This window comes from Lagopus muta, chromosome 7 (genome assembly GCF_023343835.1).
Source record: "Lagopus muta isolate bLagMut1 chromosome 7, bLagMut1 primary, whole genome shotgun sequence".
Taxonomy (NCBI): Eukaryota; Metazoa; Chordata; class Aves; order Galliformes; family Phasianidae; genus Lagopus; species Lagopus muta.
The window spans coordinates 32993379-33005525 of record NC_064439.1 but is presented as its reverse complement, the minus strand read 5'-3'; the positions used below and the strand labels follow the sequence as shown (position 1 = coordinate 33005525).

General features: G+C 41.7%; 1 protein-coding gene across 3 annotated transcripts in view; it reads right to left on the bottom strand.

Annotated features, from left to right (window-relative positions):
- Window positions 1-336: 336 nt before the first annotated feature.
- Window positions 337-12147, bottom strand: part of CREB5 (cAMP responsive element binding protein 5) — a 217246-nt gene continuing 205435 nt past the window's right edge. For 2 of the 3 annotated variants that reach the window (XM_048951683.1, XM_048951684.1), the window contains 3 exons: window positions 8638-8865; window positions 7929-8037; window positions 337-6960 (listed from right to left, as the gene is read on the bottom strand). In XM_048951683.1, coding sequence (XP_048807640.1) covers window positions 6797-6960; window positions 7929-8037; window positions 8638-8865 — 501 coding nt within the window. In that variant the 3' untranslated portion in view covers window positions 337-6796. Of the gene's footprint in view, window positions 6961-7479; window positions 8038-8637; window positions 8866-12147 lie in introns of all 3 variants that reach the window. The other variant, XR_007378239.1, reaches the window with a different exon arrangement.

Sequence of the window (12147 nt, the reverse complement as noted above, 5' to 3'; positions counted from 1 at the left end):
CTGCACTTGGAAAACCTTCAGAGACCTTGCTCCTGCAAGGCCCCAGGTCTTCTGGTGGACACGCGGTGGCCCTGTGCAGTGTGGTCAGCAGGGTGGCCTTGCTCCTGCAGCCACATGGGTGCTGCCCTGCACCCCAATCCTGCAGCAGTTTTGGGGAAGATCAGAGATTTCGCATGGTCAGGCAAGTACAAAGAAGGCATGAGCCACCAGATCTGTTCAAGAATAGAAACAATGGACGAGCAGCGTGGTTAACTTGCAGGAGTTATCTGTATCATAAAATGTCTGGGCTACAGACACAGCCAAACTACTGGAAATATTTGTATTTGAGTGCTTTATTATATTGGAATTGCAGTGATATTATTAACATTTGTACAAATGCACAAAAATCCTGTCTCTTCTAGCTAGAAAGAGATGTAAAAATCTGACCTAGTTGAACAGTCTCAATGAACTCATTGTCCATTTGCAACAATAATGGGTTCACAATGCAACAAAAAGCTTAACATAAAATTAAACATATTAAATGCTGCAGCAGGTATTTACACTTATGTACCAAAAAAAAAATTATCTCCCTCCGGTAAGGAAGGTGGTTGCTTTACAGAATAAAACAGACAAACAAACATAAAACCTTTGCATACAATACAAACAACCTCAAGCCCAAAACTTACTGTGACAGCACCTTTTTTAATATAATATATATATATTTATATATAAACTTCGATAGTTTAGGCTTACTCCAAGCAGTGCTAAAAGTTCCTTAAAACCAAGACAATGACAATATTCCAAAGAAGTGACTTTCACGGATGATTGCTACCCAGTGTTTAAATTGAGCTGTTACAGACAAAAGTACAGAGCTCACCAACATGGGCTGGGAAACACTGGATTCAGATTATAAAGCTGTTGGCAAAGCCCTCGGTGCCAATTACTCAGAAGAGTGAGCACACCTTGCATGCAAAATGTTTTGGAAGCATGGTAAAGGCTGTGTCTGATATCTTTGCAACCCCAGCTCCTATGGGTGAGGGGGAAGAAATTCTCTGGAATTTCCTAGAATACAGCAAGGAAAACATTTCCCTTCAGATACACTATCAGCCCCCCATCCCTTCTTTCCTGACTCGGCTACAATCGCTGTAATGGCAGAATGAGCTTACAGTCTTCATTCAGAAAACTGCTGCATATATTTTAGCCAAAAAGAGGTTTGGGTCTCATGGTCTTGCAACATAGGCTGGCACGCTGTTCTGGGGGGAGGGTCAGGAAAAGTTCCACCCAGGGCAACTTAGCATAAGTAACACTTAATTTGCATAAATATAGAACTGGAGATCCTGAATACCAGGTATTTCACATCAGCCTAAATATAGCAAGTTGCAATTATTGATTCCAGTCCAAGGAGAGCCTGGGAAAGGATCAGATTTCCACTTAGTGAATCAATCTTATTGTGAGTGTATGCAAACACTGACATTTTTGGCCTCACAGAGTTTCAAGATTTGCTATAAAGTAGTTTTGAAAGCTATGTAAAACCAACAACAGTAAGCAATTTAGCTTTATATGTAAAGCCACTGATAAAACAGATAACTGTAAGCTCTGAAAAAACATTACTGATATAAACAGTCTTTGCAATAAGACGATGACTTCAGATGATGAAAAAATGAATGACTTTCTTTTTTTTTTGGTGTTTAGATCGCTTAAGATTTTATTGCTTTATTTGTCCTTAGAAGTTTTTAGTCTCTTTTGTTAGGTTTTTTTTTTTAAAGGTGCTGTCCCTAGTCAAGTTATAAGGCAACATATTTTATTGATTTTGACTTTTAATACACAGTATGGCCACTGTTATCACTGCAGCGTCACAGCTGCCGTGGGTTGGACAACAGTCAAAGTGCATTATCATGCACCACAGAGCCAGTCTCCTGACCTTACGCTATTACGCACAGGACACTTTGGTTCTCAGGATGAGAGATTAAAAACGTAGCTTAGATGCTGCCTCACACACTTTGCATAATTAAACATTTATATGCTATCATGAAGAGGGTGTAAAGTCTAAGTCACACTGCAGACTTGGTTGTTTTCAGCTTCTCCATTCGGGCAGGTGTGAGAGACAAGTTGTAGATATGCCACCAGTGAAAGCATATAAATGTATCTGGTGCAAACATCTTACAAGAGAATTATAAATGACTTAACAAGGGAGAGCAAGAGAGCGAGAGCTAAAGTGCAATTTTAAAATAATATAAATAATTGAAACGTAGAAATAAGGAACTAATTAGTTGGAACTGGTTTTGTTTTATAGGCACAGTTTAGTTTTCATGTCTACAGATCAATCTTTTTTTCTTCTTCCCCCTTCGGTAACTTTATCTGATGCATAATGGAGTTTCAATGGTCTGCATTTAAGGAACGCTGCTTAGTAAGAGGACAGAAGGAGCAATGATAAGGCAGTATAGTGCAACTCACTATGTGATATTAGAAGAGAAACAAGAATGGTGTTAGATCTTCCATGGCATAATCAGTCTTTAAAAAAAAAAAAAAGAGAAAATAAAAGGCAGGCTTTCCAGTTATATGTTGACCCATGCTTTCTAAAACAAGAGAGCATATTTCCCAACGCAAAGGAAACAACTGAAGGTTTGTAATTTGCTTTGCTGTTATTAAAAAAAAAAAAAAAAAAAAAAAAAAAGCAGATGCTGCTTTAAGGAAAACATTTAATTCTAGGAATTTCTGTACAAATGACCTCAGCAAACTTTTCCATCTTAGATGGACGTCTTCTGCTTGAGACCCTGAAAGATTAAGATGCACACACACCTAGAGCACTTTATTGCAAAACTAATATTGTAACTTTAAAGGAAAAAAAAATAAAAACAAAACCAAACAGATTCTGTACAAGAATACTGTTCAAATGGAATGTGTTAAAATAACATTTATTAATAAATACTTTATAAAATTCTATGTGAATACTAAATTAATAGATTCCTGTTTTAAAATTGCTTTGGTCCTCATGAGTTTTCATAAATTCACTCTATACGCTTTTTTCTTTTTTTAAAAAAAAGGTATTAGCTGCTAAAAAGCACATTTTGCCTAAACTAAAAGGCTACCTTTAAACGCTAAATATTGTCGCTTAAAAAAATATGAATTCTCAAAAGTTGGGCATTTAACAACACTTATAGCTGGCTTGTTAGTTAATAGGACGGAGTCAGTTAACACACAAAATCCACACGCACCGAGGCACTGAACCATTGACTTTCCACTATTCAGAACATGGGCAGCATACATTTAGCTTCGTAGCAGGAATTAACTCCAAACGGCACAAAATTCTCCATAAATCATCCTCATCGTCCTTATAAACACACCATGATAGCACACAAACTACTTGTCTCCCACAGGCAGTGTCATGAATATGGCTTGCATAAGTTACCCAGGGAAGGGGCCGGGAGAGAAGGAACTAGATCACAGCATAGTTTCTTTCTGATAAAAGTATTGCAATTGTCCGTGGCTGAGATTTCCAACGTACTTCCGCTGTCACGCAACAAGAAATGCCATCCCCAGAAATATCTTTGAGGTGAGCAGGCTTCTTCCCGGCAAAGGAAGCCTGTGCTGAGCAAAGCTGAGCAGGGGAGCTCCCCACCAAGTCCCTGGCGGTGGGACGGGGCCCAGAGTCTGCCAACAGGCTGGGCTTGAGAGGAAGGAGAAAAGCACATCAGACTCCAGCAGCAGCTGGTGGAAAAGCAGGGTTTCTCCTCAAACGAAAGAGCACGGGGAGCGCGGTGACGATGTGCTGAGAGGAAGGCTGCGCTGGGGTGGAGGGGCAGGGTCTGTCCTGTAGTCCTTCCTCAGGCTGCCCCAGCACACAGCCGGCCAAAGGCCTGGGGAAAGGCTGCAGGGTCCCTGCCCTGCAAAACAAGAGTGCTGTAAGGTGGAAGTGAAAATGATGAGCGATATAAGGTGCCTGGCACAGTTGGTCCTTTCACTAATAGAGCTGATACAAATATGCTGTGTGTTGGCTTGGCCTGTGAACCTGTGACAGAGTTACAAGAAGCAATAGCAAATAGCTTTTCATCCTTTACTGATTTCCACATCACTAGCAATGATTATACCTAAAGGCCAATAGTATAGAGAGGAGACATTTCATTGTAATTACACATTTAGGCCAACATGTGCGGTTGGCTTGCCTAGTTAGCATTAAAAAAAGAAATAATTGAGCTATATATAATACACATCAGTCAAACTGTCAAGTTGCTGAATTTAACAAAACTTAGGCAAGGTTTTTGTATTTTTTTTCCTTTTTTTTTTTTTTTCCCTTTTTAAAGTAGAGGCTTTCAGTTTAACAGCTAAATATTTTAATTGAGGAGACTGAACAAAATGAAGCTAAACTGTAATTCTAGTGCAGTGCAGCTCAACTGGGTATCCTAATGTTATCAACTACTTAGATTTTTACTTTTTTAACATATTTAAGTGCTACCCATATAGAGGGAAAGTTTGCAAATTAACCCTGTGATGGCATTTTATTTTTCACAGTGAAGGATGACATTCAGACACAGGGGAAAGGCTTGTTTTGTCTTTCACATCGTGGATATTCAGCTGGAACATTTTGCTCGACTGCATATTTGAAAGAATTTCCTTTGGGAGCCATGATGAAGCAAAACCACTTAGCGATTACAACCAGAGATTAAAAAAAAAATTATAGATTCAGTATTTAAAACACTTTAAAAGTATATGTTTGTCTAAAATATAATAGAAAATCCTTTACATTTGTATTTTTTCTTAATTTTTTTTTGGTTCTTAGACTATATAATCAAGTCAAGATTTACACTGTACATTAAAAATCTTTTTTTGAATGTATTTGCATAAATGGAAAGAGAGCTGTTCAAGAATACTGTAAAAGTTAGTTACCAAGATAAGAACTAATTCAGAAACAATCCTCAGAACTTTGCTTTTCCTTCCAAAAGGGCCCTGCTCCTGACAGCGCCTCTCACTGCACTCGCTTAACTCTTTCCTGCTCTGACAAGAGTCACCCTACTAAAACCTGTGACTCCTCTCGCAACCAAGAAACAGCAGCTGAGGACAAGAACCTCACTTCAGAATGAAGCGTATTTTGGGCTGGAGTGTTTGCTAGGAATAGCACGAATTATCTTTTGCTATTAAAGATGCAGTTTGAAATGTCTGAAAGTTCATCACCAATTCAGAGCCCAGTCCTGTTCCCTGGGGCAGACGAAGGAGGTGTCACCACTGCCAGCCTTGAGAGCAAAACCAGGTCCCAGGATACTGAAAGGCAAGCATAATTAACTGGCATCATCTCCTTCTGATTTCCCCATCAATCACTGCTACTACTCTGGGATGCAAATCCGTGGTGCTGAGGGGCAGGCACATAGTCCAAACAAAACCCTTAATTGTGGCATAAAGCCCCTTTACAGACCCTCTTTACAGGACTGAATTTTATCCAGTGAGTGCAGTGGAATTTGCCTTTCTTGCAGCACTTTTTAGTGGCTGCACACTCGATAAAACTTTTTTTAATGTCATTATGAGACAATTTCTTACTCGCTGTAAACTGGAGTAAGTGCCATTATGGTCAGCGAAGCTCCACTGATGTCTGCCAGCTCAAAGCCAGTCCATGTACATCCAAGGGGATGCCTGCAGAGACCAGGACTTGCCTTGGTAATTAAAAGTGGCATTTTTCCAACTGGTCAGAATGGTTACGCTGATTTATTTTTCATTTATAGCCTGTGAAATCTGAGGCTGTTAGCTTTCAGTGCTAGAACAATGTAAGCAGGTTAGGGAACAGAACTTTTCTGAATTATATACTACATGGATTTGCTGTGTTAACGACTGGCAGCGCTAAAGAATTGCTGTAATTCTCAGGTGTTACTTGCTATGCCTGCACTGTGCCACAGCCATTTACCTCAACAGCTTACACGGCTGCTAGCATCAACACAGCTGGCTTTCAATCTTGCTTCACCTGCAACTGCACTGCTTTTGCCTTTCCCTGTTTATTAAAAGCACTAAATCAGGAGCATTTCTATTTTTCAAAACAGAAAAGCTCGGTGCAGCCCAGCTGCGGGTGAAGAGCTAGTGAAAGCAGCAGCCGTGCTGGCAGTTTTTAGGTAGGCTTGAAGTTTTTACTTGTTTATCGCTGTTCTCTGAGAGGGGGAGGAGGAGAGGGAAGCCTGGCTAAGAGAAGGGCAGAGGGCTAGGGAAGGGAGAAGTGAGTTATGAGAACAACTGAAGGACAAAAAGGACAGGGTGGGGGAGAGCTGGAAGAGGATGGCTGGGCAAAAGGGCACTTTACTGGGGTTTGGGTTTGTTCCGATAGCCACACACTGTGTAACCGTGTTGAAAGACGAGGTTCTGGTGATAGCACAATTCTAACTCATATTTTATGATGCTGTCAGCAGATGCCCTCTCTCTATATTTATAGCCTAATTACTCCTAGTTACCTACATATGACTCTGTTTAATACTTTTCATGCCTCACATTGGCTAACAAGCTGCAGTTTAACACAACTCCGTATTTCTGAGGCTTCAGGCTAGATTGGTGAGAAGAAAACGTGACTATGTACAGAGACAGTTAGGTTTATAAACAAGTAACTGGTACCAAAAAAACTGGAGAAAGCACCAAAGCATTTCTCAAGCTGATAGCATATTAATTGCATAACTCCCTTTTATGTAACTAAGTATAAAAGACATTTTAATAACTATAAAAATGAAAGCCAGAGTCTTTCAAGAACTGAGGAATCTTCCAGGCTTGAGTTACGGTCAAAAATGTCCTTAGCACAGAGGATGTTTTGATATGCTACCACTTTCCCCTAGCAGTTTCTGATCAACCCGTTTTAAAGGATGGGGTTGATGTCTGTTCTGTGGCTGGCAAGCTGCGTGAGAGTGGAGCTGCCCACAACGTCGCTGACGGAGGAGGAGGTGGTGATGGTGTTGTGCTGGATGACTTGCTGCTGGGAGCATGCTGGGACCGGGCTCGCAGGAGGACTGCTCTCAGGACCTGGAAAAGGACGGGGGACAGAGCGCACATTCAGTCATCTGATGGTAACGCAATGGTAGGAGCCAGCACCTTGAAAAAACACCAAAACCTTAATGGCTATGAAACCAACACCTAGTACAAAACGTCCAGTATCTCAAGGTTTATAAAGCCTAAATTCTCTATTCGCTCCAGCAGAAATCAGAATTACAGTGTAGTGCACTGCATCACAGAAAATCTAATTCAAGCAACAGTTGACAGGCATGTAATGCAATTATGTATTTTTAATTTGAGTACCGTTAAAGAGACAGATGCATAGTGATGCAGACGAGACAGAAATGGGCTCTATTTTAAGAGAAGGCCGCAATCTAGCAAATATTAACCCAGAGGCTCTTCTGAGCCACTCTAGAGCCAAGCAAAGAATTTGTCCATAAATTACCGTACTTGTAAAATGCATCAGCTAGACAGAATTGATTCAATGTTGGCATAAGATGTGATTTTAAAAAGAATAAAAAGGCAAGACAAGAGTTAAAAAGAACAAACCTTGAAAGCCTGCTCCGCGCTTGGTCTGTGCCACAGTCAGAGCACAGTACCGTTTTCGCTGGAGTGGGCTGTAATGCTTTCCTTTATAACTTCCCTTTGGAGAGTTATGTTACTGTGCTGGCAGCGCTGTGCCCAGGAGGACTCTTGCAGGTCTGGAGCTCTGAGTTCCACAGGGATCCTCCACATGGGAGCCAGCATCCATCCGTGCGCATCGCCTTGTGGGGTGGAGGGACAGGGAGGGACCAGCAGTGCTGGGCTGGGTGCAAACTGTGGCTTTTTGGATTTTAAGCAGGGCTGGATAAATAGGGGCAGGAGATGGGACGGCTTGGATGATGTTTGAGAAGAGAGGTTCATGTTGTAATATGGCCAAGGGATTCTGGAGGGAAGAACTAGAAACTGTGTTTTCCTGCGGGTGGTGTGGAGACAGAGTAAGCATACTAGCTACTTACTTAGATATCCTTGTGATTCTTTCTGCATGGCTGTTATCGGACAGTCTTTATGCGTTAACAACAACTGTTTCAGCTGTGCTACCTCATTTTTCAGCATGGAGACCTCATTCTAGAAGAGAAATAGAGAGTTTGGTTTGCCACAAATCATAAAATGCACTGTTACAAAAAGTTGAGATCGAAGAAAACAAAAAATGATCCACAACTTGGGAAGAATGTCGTTGACATTATTTTATAACAAACTCCTTTTGAGGCCAACTTGGCTCCCAGATTTGATGCCATAAGCTGACACACAAACTAACTTCTGTGCACACTGTAAGAAGGACACCATTCCTGTGCTTTTAATCTCAAATTTATATTCATTCTCTTCCCTTCGATTTATGCTCCCATCTCACTGGCTTAGAGTTAGGGCTTACCTACGTGCCCTGCTCTGAAGAAATGCTTTATAGCCAAGGTAATGGCACTTAAAAAACAAAACAGTGACAAGAAAAGAAAATAAATACAGCTCTGTCTAGTGAAGGCTTCTAATCCCAAGACAGCTTTTTCCTGGCTTATCCTGCCAAAATGAAATTATTCCTCTAATTGGAGCACAGACACCTCAACTAACCGCCTTTGATAGTGCCGCGCTCCCACGCAGCAGCGGTAGTGCCGGGGCAGCAGCAAGCACAAAGAGGGCCTCTGTGTCCTTGGGGGCATAGACAGTGGCTCGCACCTGAAGCTGCATGTTTGTCTGGGTGAGTTCTTCTGCTTTCTTTTCCAGTGACATCACCCAGACCTTCCTCTTCTGTCTGCAGCGTGTGGCAGCGGCTCTGTTCCTCTCCAGAAATTTCCTCCTCCTCTCATCAGGGTCTTCATCCACCACCCTTCTCCGGCGGCCTCCAGTGGGCTGTGGCGGCTGTATCGTCTGCGTGGGCTGCATTTGCTGTGCGGCTGGTGAAACCTGTTAAGTAGAGGATTGATAAGGCAATGGGTGGGGGAAAGGAAGAGGGAACGAGGCTGAGGAATGGGGAGCATCTCCCACAGTCGCCCGGTTGGATGGCGGGCGAGGAGAGGCACGCGTTGAAAGACACTGCCAGATGCTTCTAATCTTAGCTGCTGGCAAAGGGCTGCATTGGTTGAAGGGGAGATTTTTTTGAAATGATTCTCTGAATATTAGTAGTAAAAATATTTTTCCCTTACAGCTAGTCCTTATAAACTTTCACTAAGGTACTTTCTCTGCCACCATCTATTTCAAAGCTGAAATGTCAAGTTTCTCTCAGCAACCCTTTTAATCAAAGTAGAAGACTGTAGAGGCCTTATTTCTGTCTCTCCTTTCTTCTTGTTTCCTTGGTAATTGCTTCTGAAATTTTGGGACTTTTCTTTTACACATGCTCTTCCACCTCTGCTCAGTATCTCATAGCCTCTAAAGACAGGAAATACAAGTGCTCTGCCATCTGAGTGCACCAGCGAAGCTATGGCAAGGGTGGTGAGCCAGGAGACCTCAATGCCCATGAGATGTAGTTGAAATAAAGGATTTAGGTGTTCACACACATGTGGATATTGAAGGAAGGCTGGTATCCCATGGAGGTACTGCTGTTTCCTCCCCAGGCATTTTTATTTGTCCTCTTTTTGATCACAGAATCACCAAGGTTGGAAAAGACCTCTAAGATCATCCACTCCAACTGTCCACCTATCACCCATATTTCCCACTATACCATGTCCCTCAGTACAACATCTAAATGTTTCTTGAACACATGCTATACTCCTTTTTATGGTTATTTGACAGCAATTATGAAAACCACTTACAACCCCTCTGCTATGAAAATATGGAAAACCACATATTAATACCTTTTCAATTGAAGGAGAATATCAGTCTTGCTCCTGAAAATAATTTGTCTATGCCCTTTCAGAGGAAGCTTGTGATGGAGACAGCTGCCACCAGACTGTGCTCTGACTTTTCTGGATGAAATGCGTGCCTATGTAGTGGTGAGGAACAAGTATCAGACTTCATGTTCAGTGTTTCTAAAGGCAATAGGCGCTGCCTGGGAATAACAAGCTCTCCGACTGATTTCCTGCCTCACCATGGTGCCCAGGCCCTTGTGCTTTGGGTTTTTCTTGGGGTTTGGACCTAATTGCTGTAGCACAGCTGGAGACATCTGCGCTACTCCTGCTATTCCTACACCAGTGGAGTCTGGAAGAGTCCAGAAACCTGAATTGTTGACTCAAAATTAACCTTGCTGTTCTAGCAAAGGCCCAAACCTCCAAGGTGCTTCCTTTTGGCTTAGTAAGTGGACATACTCTGAGCTTTGTCAGATCGCGTCCTAAATTTCAACTGCACTAATTAACATTTGTTTGCTTGACACATCTGTCTGTCTCAATTAAAATGATACTATCATCTTGCAAGGTTGCTTCTCTGTCTAGAATCTCACCACAAAGTTTGAAGAAGAACTTGCTCCTTTTCCCAGCTGACTTGTGTCAGTTAGAGTGGCAATTTTACATATAATTATACTGTGCATCTGATAATTCTTTTCACATAAAGCCAAATTTACTCTCAGTTTTCTGTTGTGCAAACAGGTAATTTCTCTTCTGTAGGAGCAGAAAAAAATAAAACTAAACCAACTAGCTTCTAAAACTAAATAAGCCACCTTGCACCTTCTGCCTTATTCTTAAAATTTTAGCATGTGTGAAGTCCTCCCATTTGCAATTTAAGCTTCCAGTCCTCTGTTCAACAGGGGGTTGTCCCTGTGCTGCAGCCACCATCTCTGCCATAGGAGATGGCCAACGAGGGATACCAGCTGCCCTCCAACCTCTGAGGCCCTGCAATCTGTTAGAATACATCTTAGTAACTGTCTAAGCATCATTCTCTAACAGGACATCCCCACCCTGCCTATGGACAAACACACTCTAGTAAGAAAGAAAATATATATTAAATATCAATATTAATATATTATTAATGCATTAATATAAATATATTAAATTAATGTTAATGTTATCTTTTATTAAATGCCTACCAGATATTCATAGTCAAGACAAATGTAGGACAGGTAATAAAACGAAACATCCCCAACTCTGCTCTACCTCAGCTATCTCTCTGGTAATTTTGATATGAAAAGGTGTTAATGTGACCAAAATGGCAGTATCAATTTTTGCACTAGCTGAAGCAATACAGTTACAGCTTGGTAAAATATCTCTTTCTCAGAAATATATATGTTAGAAGATTATACTTAGCCTTGATCTCATGCTCATCTCCACTCTTTGCACCATACTACAAAAGTAATACCCATCCATTCATCCTGGCAAAACTTAGCTCATTGGGCTCCTCTGGGTCAAAGTGGTAGGTGAAAAGTGTGATATGAATGCTGACATTACAGAACAGTGTGGGGTGAAATAACAGAATTTATGTCATTGGAACACATGGCCCACACCAACATGGGCTTCTTGGCGGGTGGCTTAGAACCAAAGAGTCTGTCTCAGAAGAATAAAGAGGTTGAGAAGTAGTAAAATTCACCATAAAATCAACATCTGCTGGAGCAATCTGATCTCCAAAGAGGCCAATACCATGGAGACTACGGATGAGCTTAGTAAGTAATAATTATGTTTATTACTCAGCAAAGTATTATTTTCTCCCCATGTGTGTATTCAGAAATCACTCTTGTCTTTGCACCATGAGAACAGGCAAGCAGCAAAAGCTCTGCTGTCTGGGGAAGCAGATGATCCCAGGAGTCCTACTCAGATCCATCAGCCATTGCCTCCATCCACAACCTCTGGGTGACATTTACACCTCTGGTCAAGGTGAAGACCTACTTGGTCCCTGCTGGGGCCCATTGCCTTCATTGACACTGTGTTCCCTGCAAAGCTCACGTTACCACAAAGACCCCGCTCCAGAGACTCAGAGGTGCTGAGACACATCTGACACAGCTTTGTTGCTGCCAGTCGGCCTGCGTGCCCCAGTGCTTGACTGCAAGGAGTACCCAGCTAACAGAGAAAGCAAACCATAAGGAATCTAGGCTGTTCCAATCAGAATGACTCAAAAATGGCTTCAGCAGCACAGAAGGAAAAGCAGCTAACACATTGGCTCGTTGGCTGGTGCCTTATCCTCAAATCTGTGAGATTTCACCTGTTGCCTTTATCTGATGCATGGAGTGTTTACTCTCTTATGGATACCCTAGAGAGCCATTCGCTTACTTTTGGTTTCTATGGTATGAGATAACGTCTCTTTATTGGAGTTTTTAAACAACTCCAA